Below are 25,096 nucleotides of genomic sequence, written 5' to 3' on the forward strand. Positions count from 1 at the left end.
TCTTTAGTTTTAATATGCACTTCAGATGCAAAGTAAATCTCCATTTAGACTAATTCAGTAGACACCAGGATGTATGTATAGGCATAAGGGACTAAAAGGATACTCTTAGATCACTGAAGTCCATTCCCCTGCTAGCAAATACACCCAATGACTTTTAAATAAGGGCAGCATTCCACTATAAAACCAATTCATGATTTTAGTCCTTGCTGTCCTAACTGGAAAGCCACTCCACAAACTCAGTGCCCCAGTGGCATTATCTGTAGATGTATCATCTGTATCATCTATAGATGGCAGTCACATCACTCTCAGTGTTCTTCTGTTCTCCTCCTCCTCTATAGCTGTCAAATTCCCCGCACAAAATGGGCTCTCTCCTTTCTCCTGATGATCTCACTCGCTGCTTTTGTTCCAGCTTCAGTGTATCCTTTTGAATGCAGATGACCAAAAATGTGCATAGTGATCAAGGCACCAGTGAAACCTCACCTGATCTGGGTCCCTTGTCATCGTAACTGCTACCCCAGTGATGCACTGTCCTTTTCATGCACCTCCTCTTCATTCTGCTTTTCCTGCTCATTTTCTACTGATGATCTCTTGGCCCACAGCTGAATTTTCTGCAGTTAGTTCCCAAATGCAGGCCCACCTAGTACTCTGTACTATTAAATTTAATCTAGTTGCTATTATTTCAGTCTTCAAGGTCATGCTGTTCTTGCCCTATAACATCCCGCTCTTTTGCAGGACTCTTAACTGTGCCATCGACAATCTTTATTATAGCAGAGACATTCTGTTGCCCCATAAGTGGTAGAAACCATTAATAAAGGGAATCATTCCCCAGAGAGCTCCCCAAGAAATTAAACCAGCAATTTTCCTCTGGCCTGATACTCTCTGAAGTCACCACAGCTGCCATCTCCCTTTGCCTATATTTAAAATAATTTTAATAACTCCCATCTCCTCCAGTTTTGCTTCTTCTTTTCCATTTGGCACCACAACAGATGTTTTACTTTTAAAAAAATGAAAATAAAAAAATAAACAGAACAGCTTTTCCTATTTAAGATAAATCAGTTTTCTTTCCCTGAACAGCTATCAGAACACACTGCCATCACATACCAAAGGTTAACAACGGCACATTAGCTATGCTAACAGGGTCTTCAAAGGCTCTACACACTATTTTGCTATATTAATCTACTACACTACTGATTTTAATGACAAGCTGGCAGGTCTCTAGTAGCTCAGCTTTTTCCTGTCTTATATACAAATATAGTCACACCAGAATTTGATAAATACATTAAAATGCCCTTATATTTAGCCTGTAACTTCATGTGTCTTTTACAAAAAAAAAAAAAAAAGAATATTAAGATAAAAATCATCTGTTCTTCTCCTTCATCTAACATGATCCCAAAAAAATGGTTTGTACTTGTGGATTCTGGGCTTCGTCGTCTTCTCCCACATCTGCTCCTACAGCGCAGCATCAACTGCTACCCAGTACTTTATCCTTTAAAACAAGCCACCTGGTCCTTTACCAGGTGACTATTCACACTGCAAGGTACCAAACCATGTTCCTTCAAGATCCACTTCCTTGCTTAAGATATTCATTCCTGATAGTCTGATTCTCCTTGAACTTGAAAAAATTCTAAGTCTCCTCCATTCTCCAGATCCTGAGACCTCAGCAAGGTTCACAATAACTCATCCATGCTTTCCTGTGCTGCAGGAACTTCCCTGGCATCCATCCTGATCTTCTTCTCAAACATCTAACTGTTCTGGCACCATTTAAGTGCACATTTTAATAGTAATTTACATCAGGGCTAACTGCAGACAATGCAGGTCCCAAGCAAGATATGGAAATGAGACCCTGGACAATTTTGTACAAAATTCTTTATTTTCCATGAACCCATCCAGCTTGCCACAGATACAGCGGTCTTCTGAGAGCTCAGACCTCCTACACACACTCCTCTCCAGTTCTGCATCCTTGGCTTTGCTCACCTCCAAACACGGCTCTAAAGTCCTCCCTCAGAAATGCAGAACCCATGTTGTTGCGTAGGAGCCCCCAGACAGACTGCAGCCCCTCAAATTAACACAGGAGCTAATTACCACGACTGTCCACAGAAGATCCGCTGTGCAGGCCTCTATCCCTCAGCACGCAACAGACTTGTATGCTCAAATGCCAAGAAAGTATCAAAGAAAATGAGAATAATAAAGACTAATCCTGCAAATCTGGCCTAGATTTCATACACAAGTGTTGCTCTGAGGCTGGAATTCAACCACACTACATCTCCTCCTGCATAACGTTCCATAACAGTAACTCCTCTGAGGAGAGGATGAGGAGGATTAGACTGTCCAGCCAAGAGGAGACTGAGAGGCAGCCTCGTTGCTGCTTGAGGAGGGGAAGGAAGCAGAGAAGTGTGCCGGGCTCTGCTCCTGGTCACCAATACCAGGATGTGTGGGAACAGTGCAAATACGAGCTGGGGAACATCAGGCTGGAAACTAGGGAAAAAATCATGATGAGGGGATTGAACACTGGAACAGGCTTTCAAGAGAGGTGGTTGCTGCCCCATGTCTGTTTAAGAGACTTTTGGACGATGTCTTCATTAATATGCTTTAGCTTTTGCTGAGCCCTGACATGGTCAGGCCATCATACTAGATGATCTCTATAGGTCCCTTCCAACTGAACTGCTCTATTCTACTCACACATTAAAACAAAACAAAGAAGTTCTTTAGAACTTAGATCAAAAACTAGCGTTAGAATAAAATAGCCAAACATATTATAAATACAGGGCTACATGGATAATTTTTTTTGTAAATCAGAAGTGTCAAATCCTGCTTGAAGTAATTTGTAGTAATTTCTGTGCTGTAACTGAATATAGACAAGGAGGATCACATCTGGTGCCTGGGCTGTGCAAACGCATTTATAACTACACTTGAATACCAAAATCCAGCAATGACAGAACTCATTAGACCAGTATAATGTTGTATAATTACTCTTTTTTTTTTTTTTAATCATCCACTGTGTGACTGAAGAGCTCTTCTTACCCCTTGATATATTTACACATATCCTGTATAAAAGGCTGAGGAAATGTTAGATGTGTCAGAAGATGACATGGAATGGAAAAGCAACCATTGAACAATAACTGTACTGCCAGTGAATCAAGAGGAAACAAAACTAAATTCATCCCCTGACATATACTTTTACAGATAGATACTGGATTTTTGTTTGTTAGAAAATTGAACCTTTCTGTCAGTAAAGAAAAGTCCTGATATGACAAAATCACCTTCTTCCACCAGCACTTCTTCCTCAGCTTGTCCAACCTGTGTTTTCGGCTTTCCACCAAACATATCATCCACTGATTTTGGCAGAGATCTTTCTGAACATCTTCCCCGGGTCCTTCCTCACAGAAACCAGCCCCATGCATTATCACTCACACCTTAGATTTGGAAAGACCTGCCAGCAGACAACTGCTGTCTCTCAGGCAATACATAACTTCCTTTGCTTCGCTTCTTTCCTATCCATCACAGGAAGGTGCTCTGTGCCTCCTGCCAGACCTCTCATACAGACATCCACTCATCTCAGACAGTCCAGCCTTCCTCCATTAGGCTGTAAGTCAGTCTCATCCGTATAGGCCCTATCAAAACATCCCAGTTCCCTGAGCCATCAGGGCAATGAGAGGGAACTGCCACCCTTCTGTAGTAACAGTTTGTCAGACAAGAAGGGTATTTGCCACCACTGCTCAAATTTTTCCAAGTAAGTGGTGCTTTTCATGTAGGTGGTGCTCTCCATCTCCTTTTCAATGCAACTGGCTTATCTGCACCATCCATAAGGAAGAGGGGAGCTGAGGCTAACTGAGGAGTTAAGCTATCTGGAAAGATTAATAATGCAAACAATCCTGCAGTTTGTCTCCTCTGGTGGATGGGTTTGATGATGCTCGTGCAGCTAAATGCCAGCTCTAGCCTTTGGCTAAGGTTCAGCAGGCAATTCTGGGGCCAGCACAGGGCTTGCAAACAGGCCTGAGGGACGAAGTAAGAGCCTGAAGCCGCCTGCACCCCATTCCCAACACTGCCAGATCCACACACCCAATAATGGCTTTCTCTCCAAAGCTGTAGCTGTGGCTGAACAAGAGATGAGGAAATGCAGACAGATAAAAGCAGTCTGCAGGGACAACAAAAGCAAGCTGAAACCAATTATGATTTGCACTTATTTCATACCAGCCCACAGGACTAACACAAAAAATACCGGCACTGACCAGCCCGCTTCATTTTCAATTCCTCATTTTTCATGGAAGTTATTTGAGCTATGTGCCTGCAGGCACAAAGGGAGCTGCTCCACATTAAATATATATTGAATTCATAACAAAAATACTCTCTCTGAAGTGGTATTTTTATTGTAAACAAAAGCTGCAAAAGTTCACACCTGAGGTTTTTCCAACAACAGAGAAAATTGGCATTTAGCACGTAAAAAAGCCAAAAGGAATACTAAAATCATCAAGCCAAAACATAAACGATGCAGAGTTGTCTTTCAAAGGGAGAAGGTTTGTACACAAGTGAAAGAAAAACACATTCTTTCTATAAACTATGGTATGCAGTATATTTATCTTTTAACTGTTTATCGGTACAATTAAGAAATTCCATCTTTTTTACAAGCTCGGGATTTGGAAGACATGAAAGATGTGCTGAAAAGAGTATTTTTAAACCTCGCTAGACAAGAACAAACTTAGCTTATAGTTTGAAGAAAATGAAAGTGAAATACCTTGATGCATGAACTTTTTTTTTTTTTTAATTAGTATTTTGATCATTTTCCAATTAGTTATTATGACAAGGATATATCTGAAACAGAATTAATTTAAATTTTATATCAATTTCTTTTCTCTCACAAGAAGCATAGAGGAACAAGAAAAGGCCCTAATAAACGAAGCAAAACGTGTTTTAAATTCACAAAACGTAAACCTTTAAGAAAGAATCTGTCAGTCATCTTTGATGAAGGATTTTTTCAGATTTGCTTTCATGTATAATTATAGGGCAGAACATCTATTACTGACCTACCTATTCCTGATGCAGAGCAATCAAAACACCAACATTATAGGACTGCACAGCAGTACTGCTGGCTGTTTTTTTTCCCCATTAAACATGGGATCAGCCTGGTTTGTATGATGTCAAACTCCCAGAAAGGTTTCCATATTTCCGTAGTTTACTCTTAACTGATAGTAGGTAAAAGTGTACCAACAGCAATCACCAAAACAGCACTGCTATTCCAAGGGAAAAAAAAAAAGTATCTGAGGCAGCGACTCCTTGAAGTGATCAAAGGCTGCTGTACCCCAGTCCCCCTCCTGCCAGACAGTAAGCGCACCAGCAAGTTCCAGTTAAGCGAGATACAGGCTGTAGAGTCACTGCTGTTTAGAAAAGTCCTGTCCACTAAATGAGACAGCTGTTGCTTTGGGCAGATCAACTAATGCTGCTTGCTTTCAAATATCCTCTTCCCACGAACCTCTTGCACGTCGACCAAGGAGCAGATCAAAGCATCTGACTCCTTATGTTCTAGCAAGCTGCTAAAGGACCATGTCTATCCCAAGAGCTCTGCAGCCCTTCCTGCTGTAGACGGCCAACCCAGTCATCATGATGTTATGGAAATTCCTACACTTTGCTAACAAAGAAGCACGGTAGGACAAACCTCCTTGGCAGACTAAAGAAAACACCAGGACTGCAACAGCATAATCCATTTTAGATATCTTTCACGCCATATGCTTTTGAAAATCATTATCATTCTTTCAAATAACAAGATTAAACTCCATAGAATTTGCAATGAAAAGATAATATGGCTAACTATATATTTGTATCTAAGCTTGAAAGCTTGAAATATTCTAGCATGACATCTCACAGCTGGCAATAAATAAATAAATCAACAAAGTAAGGCCACTTGAAATCCCTAGCCTTGATATCACAAAGATACAGAGACATTCATGGTGAAATGGGTACCTAGATATAAATACAACACATTCAGGCTTGCTTTTTATCACTTTCAAATGTGGTCTGGTTTGGTAGTTTCAAATAGTTATTAAAAAAAAAAAAAAGGGAAGAACAAGAAAGGAGATTAATTATTAATCAATCTCTGAACTTCCAAGAAAACAACAATACAGAAGTCAGTCACAGAGATGAAGGCACCAAAACTAATATTATCAACATACATCAGCAATTTAAATCATTTGAATCAACGATATTATAGGAATTAGTTGCATACTTAAAGTTCAATATTTGCATAAGTCTTTGCAAGTTGCAAATAGAAAGTCAGATAAATTGATTCAAGATAAAGACCTAGAAGGCATCACAGACTATTACAATTTAAGTCTTACACTAAACTTGCACTCAACACAGACTTTTCAGGGGACGCATTTATATATTTAAAGGATTTTTTCCATCCTATAGGGAGGTTTGCAGTGATTATTACATCAACAACATTTCCATATTGAGAGAATACAGGAAAGGAAAAGGATGTAGCATAACACCAAAGAATCCATCAGGTACAGCTCTGGATATCACATATCATTTATTAATATTTCAAAAATGCCGCAATTAAAAGGCAATTACACTTCTCTTTGTCTTCCTTACTTTTTTTTTTTTTAAGGAAATGGTAATTCCCTGTTTCTGTACTTATGTATTTCCTTAGATACGTAAGGAAGTTATCAATCATTTTTCTTCAAATGTTGCTACAAAATATCTTAAAGACCACTGAACAGAAAGCTCTCACACTTTAAGCTGAAGATAGCACCAGCAGATTTGAACAAAACTCGTACATCCAACATGCTAATTGGTCACTGGAATCAAATGTTCACTACAGAAGGAAGTTGGGGGGACTGAAATCAATGAAATAGATGCAGGAAATCTTAGCACAGAAACACCTGGCCACATAAATTTTTCATGAGATATCCCACAGAAGCTAGTGTTGTCACTTTCGCAGAGTATGGCTCCTAGAAATCCAGCCAGTAGAAATAAAATTAGTAATAAGACAATCTTACCTGGTCCCAGGGACAGATGATTCCTCCGAAACACATAAAGAGATATCCCATGGCAACAAGACATACCCAGACCACCAACGAAAATACACGGAGCAGCTTCTTAAAGACAGGCTCTAAGCAGACAAGGATAAATATAGCAAAAAAAATTGCTAGGGCTGTTGGAACAGTTATTAAAAATGCCACGTGGTCTTCAATTTCCTGAAAACAAAGGAAAATGAAAAGAAAGTTAAAAACTGATGTATTTAAAGGTCAGACAAGAGTAAGATACTCTTAACTGATGGTGCACTGATATTTCAGAAAGACATGGGAATATCAATCAAATGTCAATCAATCATAGCGATATGAATCAAAACAGGATTTCTGTCAATGTAAGAAGCTGTAATTTGGATTAATTTCATAAATAACCATTAGCCACCCTAATACTACTTTTGTTAAATTGAGATATATATTAGTTGAAGTAGATTGAGAAAACTAACTCACACGGCAGTAATGCGGTAGGCATGAAGGACTAAGTGAATTAAAAGGCAAGGCAAATCCAATCTGCAGAAAGTGACACAAGCTTTTCTGCTTCTGAATTCACAAGATCTCTGCAGTCAGTATAGTTCACAGGTTAAACTGAAGAATCTCTACTGAAGAATGCAGCTGTCTAAACACCTCCCAAATTGACTATGTTGTCAATAAGTCCATTAGAGTCTAATTTTTTTGACAGCAATATATCTATCAGGTACTATCTATCTTGCTTCTTTTTGAAGAACTCAGCTGGATGGATGAGTTACAGATTATATGCACCATCTTTTTCCTAGCAAGAGCTTACTTTGAAATGTGCAGGCAACATGCAGAGTAATGGCTGGAACATACCTCAAAAAGAGATTCAGAATAAAGCAGAATTAAATTTATTTACAGAACCTGTATAAAAGTTACTACACTAACATGTTTAAATCATCTAGTGATAGAAGCACTAAAAAAAACATTTATTACTATATTTGTTCCAAAGCATCCGTGGTTGAAGTACAACAGCACTGTATCAAAGGTTGGTTGTACAAACTTCATTCATTCATGCAGCTGTTAGGAATTCTAGCAGCAATTTTTAGCAAAAAAAGGATTGCAAAAGGCCCCAAATGCTGCGGTTGCAGCAGTATAATGCCCTCCACAAGTCACACTATATGCAGAAGTGCTTCACCTCTACTTCTACTGTTGGTGAGATCACGGGGACAATCTGAAAGCACCTTTTTGATCATTTTTCAACACTGATTTCAACTGCTTTTCCCCTGGTTTTGTAGCGGCTTTCTTAGTGTCTGATACTTTTTACCCACTGCTAGCTTGCCAGCTTAAATACTTAACATTTTATGTTTTGTGGGCTTTGTTTCTTACTTATATAAAACTTTCTACAGGTAGTGCAAAAATGAATAAATAAATAAATAAGTAAATAAATAAATGTTTCAGCATTTTTTTTTTTTCCTCATGAAAGACAAACTACACAAGCCAGTATTTATACGAGACAAGTGCTGTAGCACTCTTTCACATCCTTCCCCTGCTGCTCATGACCTTACTGTGCATGCTCTGCACACTTCCATGCTTGTCAGCTGCCTCCAGCATGCTCACCCTGCCACGAGTGTCCCCACGCCTCCGGTCAGCATCACACCAGGCAGGGGCCACGAGCTCAGGCATACACATAACCAAAGCAGACTCTGGACTTTGACAGGACAAAAGAGGAATTGATCGACTTTCTGCCAAGCTCATTAGCTGATATACCATATGGCTCACGCCATTAGCCATCAGCCATATGGCTCCCAGAGCAGAGCAGCAATCCCTGGCTGCTGGAAACCAGTGGAAACACAGCTATGAGAGCCTACCACTGATCAGGCAGGGCAGGCTGAGGGTTATCCTTCCTGTACCTCAGCTATCACCACAAAGCCAAAGAGAAAAACTTTTCAGAACTAACACTTGCCTTTCTCACCTTTGAAACAACACATTTAAGTTACCTTATCTTCTTCTGTGTACGACTCCATAATAATAAATGGGGTTTTGTTCATCCCCGCCCCAAAGCTTGTTTCAGTGAATGTCATGATCAGTTTCAGCCCAGATTTCATCAAAAGCATTTAATTAAACTGTTTCACTCCTGCACTTCCAGGTGGGATTGCAAAACTCCTGTTACACATTGAGAAGTAAGACCCTTCCCCTGAGACAGGACAATGTCACTCCTTTCCTCCCTTTATGGGTGGGACATGACAACACTGTCTATCATACAGTCAAGGTTGCAGCCATGAAGAGGAACTCACACCATCCTGAAGAAAGCCAAGATTCAGGAAACTTGGACTTAAATGATGTCAAATTTGATAACATCAAATTTGTAACATGGTAACAATCAATCTATTAATGAACTACCATGAATTTGACAATATGCTTCTCCATTTCAGTCATGTATGGGTATATACTGCTTTCTAGGATGATCTCACTTTATAACAAGTGAATAACATTCAGCTTTCAGTTTTCAGCACATGTATACACACAGTTACATATCTACATATATACATATTCTGTCATTAGATCAATCTATCAAAATTTTGTTCCTTGTTACAACCTAATCACCAAAAAAAATTTTTTTTTTTTTTTAAGTGTAAGCCAACTTCAACACTTAGATGAGCCATTTTGATCACTAAATATAAAAGTTATTCCTATTATCCTCCCTTCTTTGATTGCCTATTGCAAAGTTTTGAAGTTTTGGTTTGGCTTAAATATATGCAGTAAAAGAAATAAAAAACAGATCCCAGTTACATCAGTTCTTCATTCCATGTATCTGAAAGCAGCCTCCTTGCCTTCACTGGGACTTCACCTAGCTGAGCCAACAACAAAGCCACAGCTTCTAGAAGCCCAAGGTGCTTACATCTCACCATACACATCTTTTATCTAATGTAAAAGATGAATTTAATGATAGAATAGAGTAAGCTGAAGGCAATTGAAGTATACATATGAAAAAATAATTACTGTAACTTTAATTCATTCTGGAAAGCCTCAACACGTACAGGGCACTTTTCCCAATACTGCCTATAAAATATGTGCTAGTTTTAGACCAACAGAGGCAGGCTGCCTGGCACGGGATTTTATTCTCAAAATTACTTTCAACAGTATTTTTCTACTTCTCTAAAGAAGTGAAATTTTCAAAGAGGAGGGCATTTAGAGCTTGGAACGTCTCTATTAGTATTAGCAATCATCAGTGTGTTTAGTAAGTTACAAGATGATGTCAGGTACAAGGCCAATTCCCAGTAATTAAATGTTCTGTTTCCCTAACTATTTCCAAAGGATGAAAAAAGAACCCACACAAAACACTTTCCTTGTTTTTTTATTGCTACTCACAGAAATTAAAATACACCAGAAGTAATGGAATTAAACTATCAGCATGACACTTTCAAACATAACGGCCAGGCCTACAACACACGGATCTTGCCTGACAGCTGTATCTTCCTGAGTGTTTGCTATCTTGCTGCCTTTTAATCACTGAAGAAATTAAAAAGTCTACCGTTACAAATTGTTCTAACCCCCATAAATGCATAAGTACGTAATAATATTGTTATCATCTCTAAAATCTGAATCACTTTCACTGATCTTTCCAAAAACTACAACCTTCTCTCATTCCCCATTCTGTTCCCTCCCCTTCCAAATAACAGCGTGCCTTCTGTTTAATTTTAAACATCAGAGCTGCTGTACAGCAATTCATTCTTTTATATAAGTCACACAATTAGATCAAGCACCCTATAAAAATGAACAAACAAGCATTTACAATAACAGTCTCAGCATAAAATCTCCTCCCATCATCTCTCTCATTCTTTTGGCGCTTTTTCCCTTTTTCTTGTCATCTAATGGAATTTGACACCAGTCTACAGACAGCAGACCCCTGCTGAGATCTGAAATACCACATGCTTAGTCAGAATTAATTCAAACCATTTACTATACTAAATCATTACTAAAATCACTTTTTGCTGAGATCAGTGAAATGCTTCTAAATGAGAATACACATATTTTTTAGAAGTGAGCAGTGTTCTTCAAACATTGAAACTATGTAAGATTTCATATAACTACCGTAAAAAGTGTTGAGCATTTAAAAAAAAAAAAATGGCCTGAAGGACTATTAGCTCACCACTTCCTTAACAAAGTAGGACATCCTCATTTAAGCAGGCTGACTGCAGGAATCTGTACAGATACCTCGGTAGCAAAAATTGGCAATTTTTTCCTGTAAAATCTTCTGAAAATCATTGTAGTTATTCTCACAAGAGTTGGAAAAGATGTCATCACCTTTCTCTTCATAGAAGTACACAGCATTTCAGTTCTCTAACACCTCAAGAAATAGTTCTCTCCAAAGATAAAGATACAAAAGTCTCCTGGGTGCTTGTAACTTTTATCCTGTATTTTTATATTTTAGTGAACTTGCTTACAACTGACTGCAGCGTGTCATATGCTAGGCAGCTGGAAAAATCCCCATTTTACTGGGAGACGCTGCTGCTCCCAGCCAAGTAGCTGTACAGCTTCATTTAGAATCTCATCATTTAGGACAACTGAGAAGTTTTCACTGACCACCACAGAATTTTTTTCCATCAATTTCATCACTATGAGACCATTTTCACTCCAGAAATGATGACTTGCCTTTAAGGCCAGATGCCAATTCCAAGCCTGCATGGTATTTTCTGGATCCACAACTAAGAAAAACTTCTCTGCCTCTCACATCTCCTTTTATCTTTCATAACTCAAAGCTTTGCTCATGCTTCTTTCTTACCTTCCTCGTTAGAAGCTTTCTCATGTACCTCTATATTTTAGTTGATTAATCTTTTATTGAGCTTTCCGCAGCATGTTCATGGACATTAGCAACAAATTAATTGAACTGTACTTTTTAATCAAACTGTCCTGACTTTTATGTTGACAAAGCACTTGATTTTCACCAAGAGATGTCTCCCTCTGATTCAACATTCCCTCTTTGGCTTGGTACATCAATGATAAGAACATCAGGTTCAACATCCAGTTTCTTCACAGAGATTATTGTCTTGAGAAATTCACTTCCCCATTAATGAGTCAGAACCACATTCTGCACCTGCTGTTAGCAGACAGTGATATTTGACTACTCGCCTGCCAGCAATCAGACCAGCAATCTGCACATCATGTGCATAGTGAAATTTAGATTGTCATTATAGCTTCCAAGCTGCTGCATGCACATATATGTAACCTACAAGAAACAGTTCTGGATTCATGGCCAGATTCTACATCATTTTCTATTTGCTAGTATATCGGAACATTATCAGTATAGCAACACTTCATTCAGATCCTTCAGGTGACACTTTGATCACCTCGAACATTTCCTCAAACTTCCAAATAGTGAACAATGTGTACTATAAAATCTCCCCATATGCGAAGCTCAGCATTTTGCACCAATGCAACTATACTTGTGAAATTAACAGGAACTATTCTTTGTCTTCACACCATCTGTCCTGGTTAGCACAAAGACAATAATAGCGATAATAAAATGACCGACTACTTAGGTCCTGGGAAACACCCCCGTGATCACTTATGTTGCTGACTACAATATCAAGCACTTTTGGCCTGTGGGTTTTTAGTGAGTTTAGCTGTGTAGCTGTTCACCTTCTCCCTCGCTTAGTACAAAGCAGCTGAATCCAACTGCTTCCTAGTTTGCCCAATAGGAATGAGGGAAGCTCATCTACTTCAGTGTTGTATCAATGACAATCAGAAACACAAAATCTAAAATACCAGAGAACACAGGCTTCTCTGCTTAACACAAAAACACCAGACCTCACAGAGGTCTCCAGAGGTACTAAGGAGCAGTCAAAGGCTATGGCCTATGCAAATAACACTAACATAAGAAAAGTCCTGAAGGCAAAAGTATTGGTCGCTAGTGGAGAAATAGAAGACTGTAGTAGCTCTCTCATCAGTGTTCCTGAAACAAAATAGGTTGACAAGCCTAGGTTCAGTAAGCAGCTAAGAAAATTAATTTAAAAGGCAATTTGAAAAAAAATCAAGGAATCTTTAGGTACATGGAAGGTGCTCTTGGGAGGTAGCTAAATTTAACCTAAACCAGAAAAGAATGAGTTTGCTGGCACTTCAAAGGTCATAGGAAATTATTCAAACTGAAGAGGTTACAAGGACATAGTACATTAGGAAAAGGTTCCTCTTCAATAGAGTGGTCAGGCACTGGAATAAGCTGCCCAGGAAGGTGGCTGAGTCACTGTCCATGGAGGCGTTTAAGAAACATTTAGATGTTGTACTGAGGTACATGGTTTAGTGGGGAAATACTGGTGGTAGGTGGGACTAGATGATCTTGGAGGTCTTTTCTGACCTTGGTGACTCTATGATTCTACATGATTTAAGAGAAGCAATAATGTTGTGGAGATCTGTAACTCCCAGCTACAGAAGACAAAAGTTTATTAAACTTACACAGGAGAGAAATGGCAAAAAAAGCCGTAACAGACAGATTCTCTTTTTAAAGTTTGTGGAGAAATGAAACAGTCATGTGAAAGTATACACATTTCTGTATAAACAAACACTAAAAGCCTAAGAAAGACATGGAAAAAATAAAATGCCTGTTGTTAAATTGCATTATTTACAGAACACTCCTACTGAAAATTTGGTGGAAAAAAGACCTTCAGTACAATATCGCTGCTCCAGATAGAAAGTGTAAAGAAAAGACAGAAAGTCATATTTCAACAGGGACTGAAGAAAGCTAAAACACAATTAATAATCTAGGAGAATCAATAAATAACAGTAAGTCCCTATGAATTAAAACGCTAAGCTGAACAGCAAAAGTTTATTGAAATATGTCACCTAGAAGACTAATATCCAATCATGGATGGAAATACAGGATGGAAACTGTATGACATTTTATGAAATACAGAGGTAAAGACAGGCTGCCAAGTAAGAAAACACAGCAGGTAATGGGATACTTCAGTGACTCTCAGCCAGACTGGCTAAGGATCACATCAGCAGACAGAAGCTAAGATACTTGTTTAGGTCTGGCTCATGGAAGAGGTGGAAAAAACAAACAGTAACAATAACAACAAAATAGTCACACGAAGAAAGAGAAAACACTCATCTGATCTCAAGAAGTAGGAAGAGCCTGGGTCATAAAATGTTACTGTTGAGAAGCTTCCTTGTAATGGTGAAGAACTGAAGAACAAACAAAACTCGAACACTAAAATTGAAAGGCAGAGCTAAAAGTTTACAGATTAAAATCTTCATAGATGGTTATAAAAATCAGATGCTCAAACCAAAAGCTAATCATTTCCCCAAAATGACTTGAGAAAGATCAAAACAAAGCCAGAAACTCAATAATATAAGCCAATAAAAGAATTTGAGATACCATTTTTCAGAGGGTAAAAATAAGTAGCAAGTTCCTTTTAAATCTTAATCAGGAGTGGGAAGCCTGCTAAAAAAGACACAAGCAAACAGATGATCCAGGTGTTAAAAAGAATGGAGAAATCAAAATGTAACAGGACTTAAAAAAAAAAAGTGTACATCATGGGGTTGTTCTCATTGCAGAATACATCACACATCAAAGGGTCTGTCTCAAACTAAGTGTTGAGTTCTAGAGGCCAAAAAAAAAAAAAAAAACAGAATAAAAACAAAACTCAGAAGAAGGACATAGGGTTCTGTAGAAAGGGCCAACTGCATTTACGGAAAAAAGAGCTGAAACTGTAAAAACATGTACCTTTCACCCAAAAGTGCCCAAGTATAATTCTGTACACTTGATAATAGGCTCTTGGTTGACTATTAAAATTTGAAACTGAGATATTTAGCACTTATAATAGGAAAGTCCATGAAAACATCACTTCTGTGCTCACAAGCAGTTAAAAAGCAACCCAAACTCTAGAACGTTAGTAGAAGAATAAACAAGCAAGAACATCATAATGCTACCTCAGTGCATCATGAATACGGCCAGTAGTTCTGGTCCTCCCACTGCCACTACTCCAAAATGAATACAAAAGAACTAAAAAAATACGCTTGTGAGGGTCAAAGCTGCAGCACAGTAGACAGATATTGGAATAATGTTTGCTTTCAATTTCTCTTCACTGCATGGAGCAAACACAGCTGTCCATTGAAACAGCTCTTACGATTTTTAAAGGTAGTGTCCATCCAGACCAACAAGAAGTATCAACCACTTGAATAATCTGCATGCAAATACATAGACAGAGAATGCCACAAGCCTAAAACCTCTCCTACATGTTTGGGAATACAGGACAGATACCTATCACAATCAGAAGCATAATTAACAGAAGCAGAGCCTGGCACTTACGTGCTTTATACAGATAAATATGTCCTGCACAGACCCCACACACCCAACCCCAATGGTAAGCAGCTTTTCCTATTTTTTTTTTCAATTCTCTCTTATCACATTGGCAGTTTTCTCCCTTTTTAGTTTTCACTGATTCATAATCTCTCATCCTATTAACTACACCATAAGCAATCTGTCTGTGCTTACAACTTCTTATTTAATAACATCGGCTTCAGAGGGCCTCCAAGGAGCCAGGGAACTTGAACTGGACCATCATGCCATTCAGCCACCTTGCACCACCTCAATCTTCTCTCAAGCTGGGGATAATCAAAAGTTGCCTTCCCACCTAACTCATTTACTAGCCTGTGAAAAACAAGACACAATTACTGGTGGCTGCAGCCTGCACTTATAAAATTTCCTACACAATGACTCTGGCAAGCACAGAAGATAAGCCACGTCCCAGAGAGCAGTGACAGTTAATTATGTTTTACTCCCTCAAGTATACCTTGCAGAAGAGAGTTGAGGCAATAAGCAGCAAAGTGAGTAGAAGTTTGTATTTTGATGAAAGCAATTATTTCAGGCTCCAGGGCTAATTGATGTCTATGCACATCACTCAGACTATTTTTAAAGTAAGTGTAGTGATCAACATATCTTCCTTGCATGCTGCACTTCTGCACATATTGATTCTGAATTCATCTCCATAAATGTGATTTAATAACTTAGTTTCTTTAGATCTTTTGAATGTTCTCAAAATCCTTACTACCTTTATCATCAAAATAAACTTATGGGAACTCTCCAATCCACACTTATTTATGCAAACTCCAAAAATCTGGATAGGTGAAGGTGAAATTTTTTTTTTTTTTAAGAAGTACGTTTTACAGTGAAATTTATTCAAAACGTAACATAGTTGAAAGAGTTATATTGACTAAATTGTATGGGTAATACATTACTTCACAGGACTCAAAAACATGTTTCCCAGCTTAACTGTAATATAGCACTTATTGTAAGTGAAGTTACGCCCTTCCTCACATCCATACAGACCCCTGGAACTTGGAAATACTGGCATACTGGTTCACTCCTCTAAGCTATTCAGTAGTGACAACTGTATTTGGATAGTAACTGTCAAACTGAAGCTAAAGGGTAGCTTGCTCCCCCCCCTTTAGTCCCAAATTGGTAGCTTGGGAATCTGGTTGTAATCAAGAACAAATGCCAAGATTGGAATTGTTTAAAAGTAAGAATTACAGAATTTCAATCAGGGAGCATATGAGTTTCAACACAGGAGAAAACAGTGAACATTTTAAAGGTCTGTTTAATAAAGAAAAAGGTAGGCTTAGGCTTATTTCTCCAGTGGGTCTTTTAAAAACACGTTTTGCAAGAATATTCCACAGCTTTTACATATCAGCATTAAAAGGTCACATGAAAAATAGTTTTAATATTGAAAAGTCACAACTGTCATTGTGTAATTACTTTTCAAGCTTTTCCAAAGGTTGGGCAATTACTTCCTAAACACAGCTATTTTTATGACAGAAAAAGTTCTTAGAGTTTACTCCCCCAAGGACATATTCCACTCTCTCACATGCCTGTCAGTCAAACTCTGAGAGTAGAATCAGAAGCCATTGCTCCAGCACTTCGGAGCACATCTTCTGGATCAAACAAACCTCAGAACTAGGACCACGGATGGCGGAAGGAGCAGATACTGAAACGGAGATCTGAGGGCTGCTTCCTCTGCTTTTCCCAAATGCCTGACTGGAACAAGCTCTCACCAGAAAGAGTGATGCAAAGATCACTAAGAACAAAATAGTTCTGGTTAGAGAAAGTAAATGTTTTAAAAAATAAAAATAGAACATATGAAGCAGAAAATGTGTAGAGCTGTTCTTTTTAGGAGGATCAAGAGATAATTATTCAAGAAAAAGATGAGGGAAAGGGAAACAGAACTCTGCTGACTCGCTGATTTCAGAGTCCAGAACCCTAAAAACAGAAGTTTGATCAATTGACAGATTCTCCTATTAACATATCAATATGGCTTGAGCTGAGTCAGTTCTTACTAAAACATATAGAAGCCATTGTGTCAGCGACTGGGATCACCACCAGGTTATTGCTGGGAACTAAGCACAGGATGAAAGATTAAGGGTGCTCAGCTGCAGTTTCCCATGACCAGCCACTCCAGAGATTTGCAGACCACTTCTACCTATATTAAAAGTTCATGCTACCATCAGCTTGTAGTGATGTTCCATGCAATCTTGATGAGTCCAGTGACTGCCATCATTATGACAAGAAGTACTCCCATTCACAGCAGAAATATTGCAGCTGGGATGTCTAGCTAATTTCTCTAAGAGACTTCTTAAAGGCACAACCTAAGAAACTGATTTACCTTTTTGACGATAGTTTTAAGACTTTAAATGAGTCGGATAGCTTCATCCATGACAAGGAACTTGAAACCAATTTTAAGTTTTAAGCAAGATAACCAGAAGGATATTCACTGGTTCATGGCAAATCCACCATGAAATTGTCATAGATGATTTGTGAATCAACACACCTGGCATGATGCTGATAAAGACAGCAGAAAATCACAGCCCATCCACCACCTATCTAATTCCCATTGCACCTCAGTAAGCAGCAGCTGTAGTCAGTTTATCTGTTGCCACTTGTGTCAGCTGCAGTAACGATTAGGAATTGTGGATCCATGGCCTGAGTCACAGCTGGTGACCTAAATCAGCTTTCCATTGATAGAGTATCCACAAAGTTTTCACCTGGTAAACTTACAGTTCAAGGCTCAATGTGGTGCCAGTGTAACCACACCCATATTTTTACCCAGCTCTTACTCAGCATTCAGGTTATTCAACATGCAGGATAATACAAAGCTAGCTGAAGAGAAGTTGCCACAGGCACCTCATTATCTGGATGGCTGGTTAGAGACTGGCAAATGAGACAAGCTCTTAGCAGTATTAAAAGCAACTACAGATGTACTGGGAGTGTCATTAATAAATGAAACAAGAGCCCAGGCTGATATAGTACTGAGGAACTAGACCAGACACAAAGCAAGGTAAATCTTGAGTCAGATAGGAAGAAGCATCAACCTTTACAGGACCAATTCAAGAGATAACAGTGGCTACAAAAGTCACACAAAGATATTATTGGAGAAAACAACTGGCAGGGAGGGCAAATCATGACAGCCAGCAGCGATACCTGGAAAATATACTGTTATTTTATGGTGCCTAAAGATAAGAAAAGACCTGAAACATGGGATTCCCTCACAGAACAGTTCAATATACAGCAGACTTTCAAGCAGAACTGTAAGCTCACAGCTGGAATTACTGAAAGACAAGACATTACAAATTAACTAATTTTTGCTTTGAATTCTTCATCTTAATAGCTGCATTAATCTGTCAGAATGAGCTTAAGATAGCATACCTTGTGGACACAAGTACACAAACAGCCCCCTTCAGCTTGGTCTTCAACTCATGAGGACTTTGCTCCTTCATTACCTTGCTGTGCCTTAGTTTTCTTTTTTTGTGGGAATGGATATGCTGGGGTTTGAAAACAGTATAGCAGATGTTTTGGCTCACTTTTAGTCTGCAAGGATTCCAAGAAACATTTTCAAAGGCTTGAGTATTCTTGGATTTGGGGAAGACAGTTGTTGCTTTTGAACCAAATGTGCTATAAATTATACAGTGCTGATCCTAAAAGATTTCTTGAAATTTCCATTATGAGTGAACCTACAACACAGCTGTATTACTCTATACAATTAGTTATAACAGAGCACTTCATTAACAGGGTATTAACATCACCACAGCACCACTGTGATGACCTGCTGGTGTGGATGAATGAATTTTTAGATCCAAAGTACTGACAAGGACACTACCAGAATCATGCAGGAAATGCCCATCTGCAGGCACCTCATCACTCGAGACACTGTGATGAGAATTAACATGTTTCTTCTTTCTGCTATTTTAAGCTGTGTTTTCCACGTGGACTTGAAGACTTTCCCCCTTCTATTTTAGGATGAGATTCTAATCATGGCAATCTGGAAGAGTTCTAGGTTTGGCTGATTGGCCAGTTTTTGCTAGAAGTACAAGGATTTCTTTTAGACTCATCAGAGAAAAGGAGGATTTGTTGTCATTCTAATCACAGGCCCAAAAAAAAGGCACTCTCCTGAGATGCTTACAATACTCTTCTGAAGAAGAGGATCTTCTTTCTGTGCAAGTAGTTTGGAAGACAGGTAGACGATTGAGCAGCTAACAGTAAGTGACTTCATAGCGCTTGAGATGAGGAAATGCATCCCAGTGTCACATCGTGGAAGGTCTCTTCGCTCAACACATGCTCCGCTTGACCACCGATACCTTCCAGCTCCACAGCACATCAACAACCACATCTTAAGAGCCTTCACAGGGTCACCTGTAGCAGCAAGAATTCTGAAGGCAGATAAGGGTACAAACCTACTGATAATACAACCCTGCACTTCAGGCTTGCAGTGTTTCAGCAAAGACCGCTGACCAGACTAAAAGAAATATATCTCACAGCAGATTGGTCCTTGAATTTCAGGAAAGAAAAATCTTGACAGACTTGGGTCTCATTTCACCACAAGGTCCTTAGCAGTGCTAAGTGATTCACATACTACAGAACTTTTATTGAAGCCTGTATCTACAGCACAGTACAGTCTTTATGTCTAGAAAATACATATTTCGTGTATGTACTATATTTGTGAAAGTTAGTGTTCTAATAAATTGTACAATTTGGGCATCAACCCTGTTTTCAACCAGAGTTTTGTTTAACTGCATAAGAAACAAAACATCATAACAGTAGATATTTCAGATATGCTGATATTTTACACCAGATATTTTAAAAAATTAGTCAGTTTAATCTTTTTGTCCTATAAACTGCAGGTATCATAAATACGTTTTGACCAGAGACATAACTGTTCCAGATACCACTAAAAGGTAAGATGTCTTTAGTACTAAAAAGGGTGAGGGAGGAAAATAACGAGTTTGCTCTACACACATTATATTATTAAAAGAGCAAGACAGTAACCAGACAGAAAATGAACCTGACATCTGGCATTTCTAGGCACTGGAAGGCATTCACAGATTTGGGAAAATAATTTACTCTCGATAGATTAAAGCAGCTAAACATGGAAGCCTGATTTCATTTTGCCAGTTTTCTATTCACGCCAGGTACCGAGAAATACAGAGGATGCTTTGACACAGGAAATACGAAGGCTGATACTATCATTACATTATGCAAAGCTCCACAATTTGAACGGTCATCTCACAGGCAGACTCTGGGAGTCTCATATCAAGTGTTTGAGGAGATAGAGCGCTTACTCCCAAAGGTCAAAATCACATTATTTTCCTGAAACAAACAAAACCAAAAATCTACCAAGAAACCAGTCTCAGTGACAACAGCAGTACGCTGCCTGAAAGAAAAGTAATCTGATTTCCAGGCACACTTTGTAAGTAATCTTGTTTACTTTAATTTTGTAACAGCTTTTATAAATTTTTCATCTGAAACCGAGAAGACTACAGCTGGTATTCTGGCAGGTTGAAAGAGTTGAATAAGTGGAATGCATCCCGGTGTGGTTGGCTCTGTTGGGGAGTAGTTAAGCAGACACTGTTCCTCCTCAATAAATAAATAAATAAATAAAATTTAAAAAGAAAATTTAGATCTCAACAAGATATAATTTTTAATTCAGTTGTTAAAATAAGTGGAAGAAAAACTTCTCACTTCCATTGGGTTCATCTTCTCGTAAGAAAACCTAGAACATAAAAAGGTTCATCTTTCATGTATATCCATTTTTTTCTAACAACGTTCGATCCCACATTTTGCATCCTAAGCTGTGCTTTGAAATAAAAGTGAGAAATATGAATCAAGTGTTGCAGTGAGTCACTTTGGAATTTTGTTTCCACAACAGGCTTAAGTAATTTTCAGTAAAATCTTCACTGCTTTGTACGAAATCTAAAGGAAACAACTGTTGAGAAAGATTTCCTTTAACTTCAAATGCACGGCACAGACTTTCACAGAACTATTTCCATTCACTTCCATTGTGCCTCCTTTACAGAAGTAAATATTCTGTCAAAGCAATCACATACATAAAATATGTGCAAAATAAAGACAAGGATAGCAGCATCGGCTCTCCTAGCTCAGATGCTCATAACTGCTTGACACTTGCATATTATCAGGCACAAAAACTCAATCAAGGTTCCACAGCTGTACAAAAAGGGCGTTCTTCAGCCACATGCAGGAGAAACAGAACTAAAACCTTTAGAAATATTTTCAATCCCAAACGCAACTAGAGCTCGACTATAATAAAAGGCCTTTAGGTGAACATCTGGGCAGGCCTCCAAGGGATTTTGCCCAACATCCTGCGGCTGAAAGTCAGCACAGACAAGCTCTCTCTGCTCCTGAAGTCACTCTCATCCGCTGACTGGAAACTGTAAGGACAAACCCCACCTCGCTCTCCACTCACCCTCTCGGTTGTGAGCCACAGGAAGATAAAGGCTCAGGAAAAAGGTTCTAAAAGCATTTATTTTTTTTTTTGCCTTTTCCGGTATGTCTGGAATTCCAAATGCAGACCGAACTATAAAATTCACTCTTTCTGTAGCACTGTGCATGGCAAGATGCAGTCAGATCTTTGTTTTGTTTCCAGAATTTTCAGTTAGTCCTCTGAACCAGCATTGTGCCAGTGTTGTTACTATGAATGACTTACTTTGAGAAACAGAATTATGAAAAATGCAGGTGAAACTTGTGACAACAAGCTACGAGTCGTGCCATGACAAAAAAGAGCTGAAATTCAGCACTAAGAGCTGTCAAACCCAAGTTGTGCTGCCTTGGCTGGAGTTAGTACTGCATACCTCTCACACCTGCCCATGCCTCAGCCTGGCTATGCTCCCACTGTCATCCTCAGTCCCTCTAGTCCTGATGAATAAGTCCCCTGGTCAATGCACTTTAATTAAACACTGTTTAATTTGCATTTGGGTACACAGAGCTCCACAGCTGAAACATCTAAGCATTAAGCAACTGAATTTGGAGCCACTACTACTATTACTGCCTTCACCTGAGCTGTTTTACACCTGTTCTGCACTTAGTAGGAATAGCACTTCAAAAAGAAAGCACTGAAAACATTAAGACAAATACCTAGAGGAAATAAGTCGGCAATTAACTCTAAGTGGAGCAAGTCCTGCAACCACTTCCTGCTGGTTTTAAGACAAAAGTTTGGTCAAAACAAGCAGGAAAGCAGGGTTCTCTGTCTGTTCAAGCAGCGTTATGTGCAATGCCTCTAGGAGAGGCAGCAGGCTATACCTGACCTACTTGTCCTCGCTCCTACAGACCGTTAGCTGTATTCAATAAACATCAAGCTCCCCAGAAGACCGAATACCTAAATAGGAATAAGGAAAAACAAAATCCAGACCCCTCAAATCTCCGTTCGCTACTTCCGAAGCCCACAATTGTGCAAGCAGCCCCTAATCACTACCGACAGCAAAACTCCGTGAGGAGCAAGAATGTTACTGCCCTCTGCAGCCTCTCCCTCGCGCTCGGCACAAGGGCAGAACGGCCGGCTTGCAATGCGAGAGCCGCGATGCCGGCTGTCAGCGGCTCCGCGACGGGCTCCTTCCCGGGGCCAGGAGCCCTCAGCCTTCGCAGGGGGCACCGCGCAGAGCCAACTTCGCTTCCCCCGAGCAGTGAAGGCTCCCTCGAGAAAATGGGTCAAACGCTGGAGAACTGAATCATTGTAGCGGGGGTATTAAGAAAAGAACGGCTAGCTGCCTACTTGTTGTCCAAACGTGACTACCCGTATTTTGGGGAGAAGATTTAAACCCCGCCAGCCAAAGCAGAAGGTCAGCTGGCCGCTCTGCCAGCTGGAAGGAAGCAGAGCCAGCGAATTAAGCGAATTAAACTCGGAGCGCCCGCCGCTCCCTCCCGCTCCCTTCGCCTCCAGCCCCGCCCGCGCACATCGGGCGCCCAACTTTGCCCGGGGGTCCCCGCCGCCGCCAACTTCGCCCCGCAACGGCTCCGCGCTCCGTCCCGTCCCCGGCACCCGTCGCGTCCCTTACCAGCCCCGATGCGAAGAAGACGGCGAGCAGGGCCAGGCAGGCGCCCATCACGATGAGGAGTAGGAAGACGATGAGCGGGTGCTGCTGGCTCATGCAGTAGTAGGACTCATAGAGCCAGTCCCGGGAGCGGGACTGCTCGCCGCCCGCCCCGCAGCCGCCCGCTTGTTCTGCCCGCTCCAGCAGGTAACGGCGTCTCCTCCTCCCCATCATCGCTTCTCGCCACATCGGAGGCGCCGAGCAGAGCCCGCGCAACTCCCTCAGCGCCGCCGCTGCTGCAGGCAGCCGGGGAGGGGAACGGGGCGCGCTCCCGCGCGGGAGGCGGAGAGGAGGAGCCGCGGCGGCATGGTGCGGCGGGCGGGCGGGCGGCCGCGGCCCCGCGCTGCCGACCCGGGGCTGGGCGCCGCCGGGAAGCGCCTCCCCGCGTACATGCCGCGCCCGCTGCTCCGGGCGGGGGGCGCGCTGCCCCCGCGTCCCTTCAGCGTGACGGGAGATGCCCGGGGAAGGATCTCTCCTGTGGTTCCTACCGGCCGAGGTCTGTTCTACGAGGTCCTTTTCCACACGGATCAATCTCTGGTTTAAAGCCATGCCTCGATTTTTGTCAAAATTCGATATCGGAGCAACACGTTTTCTCCGCCTTTAAGTGTGGCCCTTTGCCTTATTCTGAAGGACTTGGTTACTCCTAAAAAGCAGGTACTCAGAACAAACTGCAGTATTGTCACTAAAGTTTCATGTCCATTGTGCACAATGTTTACCAGCTAAAGTTTTGCACTCACACAGAAGCAGTTCTCTTTTCCCAACCCACTGAATGCCCCTATCCACAGCACAAATCATAACAGAGCAGCTTGCATTCAAAGGGACCACAAAGCCCACCCAGCCCCAACCCCATGCCATGGGCAGGGATACCACTCACCACCCTAGCTGCCCAGGGCCCATCCAACTAGGCCTTGAACTCCAGGGATGGGGCATGACAACTTCACTGGGCAGACAGTGCCAGGGCCTCGCTGCCCTCACAGTGAGAAATTTCCCCAGTCTTAATCTCCCCTCTTTTAGTTTAAAACCTCCCATGGGATGCAGGCCTGCCTCAGCTCAACAGTGAGAGGAAGACACCACAACAACAGGAACATTACTGGGCCTCAATGCCACAAGGGTGGCTCCTGGTGACTGGAGTAAAAGCCAGCAGCAAAAGGGACATGGAGTGCTATCATACAACTAAAAGTGTAAAACTGGGGCTATTACAAGTGATCATAGATGAGAGATTTAGAGCTAACCATGGCTGACCACAAGCCAGGCAGGAGAGGAGGCAGGTAGCTAGAGTGGTATGGACTGAAATTTCCCCTTTAGGACTTGATGCTGCTTTTCCCCTCTGCCATGTTCACATCTTCACATGGAATTAGTGGTACATCAAGTAGCTTTGTAAGAAAACAGAGAAGCCTATACTATACATAGCTCTTAAACCCTGTCGAGACACTTACATTTCTTAGATTTCTGGGGTTTGAAGCAAGGATGAGGTCTGACCTTCTTTGTCCCATTCCCTCCAGCTGCTGGAAGGAAGGAGAGCGAAATTCGAGGAGCTCTTCTTCTGAGATGCACGGCTGGGCAGCAGGCACAGTTGAGGAAGAAGTGGAAAGAAGTTCCAACTGCGCCCACTGTGCTGGGAAAGAGAGGGGGAACAATTCTCAAGAGCAGCAGTGATAAATGTGTGTTCATCCTTCAATCTTATGTGGGGAGAACATTCTGGCAGAATTAATTGCCAGGAAGGAGTTAGTAGAGGTGGGTGTGAGAATTTT

At 40.6% G+C, this 25,096-nt stretch overlaps 1 protein-coding gene across 2 annotated transcripts in view; it reads right to left on the minus strand.

Moving 5' to 3' along the window:
* Window positions 1-23,699, minus strand: part of ADCY2 (adenylate cyclase 2) — a 203,550-nt gene extending 179,851 nt beyond the window's left edge. Inside the window, exons 1-2 of one of the 2 annotated variants that reach the window (XR_014882352.1) lie at window positions 23,310-23,699; window positions 6,993-7,190 (exon numbers count right to left, since the gene is read on the minus strand). Coding sequence is in view for 1 of the 2 variants with exons in the window: in XM_085220468.1 (XP_085076594.1) it covers window positions 6,993-7,190; window positions 23,310-23,534 (423 nt within the window). In the remaining variant the exon portion in view is untranslated. The remainder of the gene's footprint in view (window positions 1-6,992; window positions 7,191-23,309) is intronic. The other variant, XM_085220468.1, reaches the window with a different exon arrangement.
* Between the last annotated feature and the right edge of the window lie 1,397 nt (window positions 23,700-25,096).

The sequence above is a fragment of the Meleagris gallopavo genome, chromosome 3 (assembly GCF_905368555.1).
Source record: "Meleagris gallopavo chromosome 3, MGAL_WU_HG_1.1, whole genome shotgun sequence".
NCBI classification, from domain to species: domain Eukaryota; kingdom Metazoa; phylum Chordata; class Aves; order Galliformes; family Phasianidae; genus Meleagris; species Meleagris gallopavo.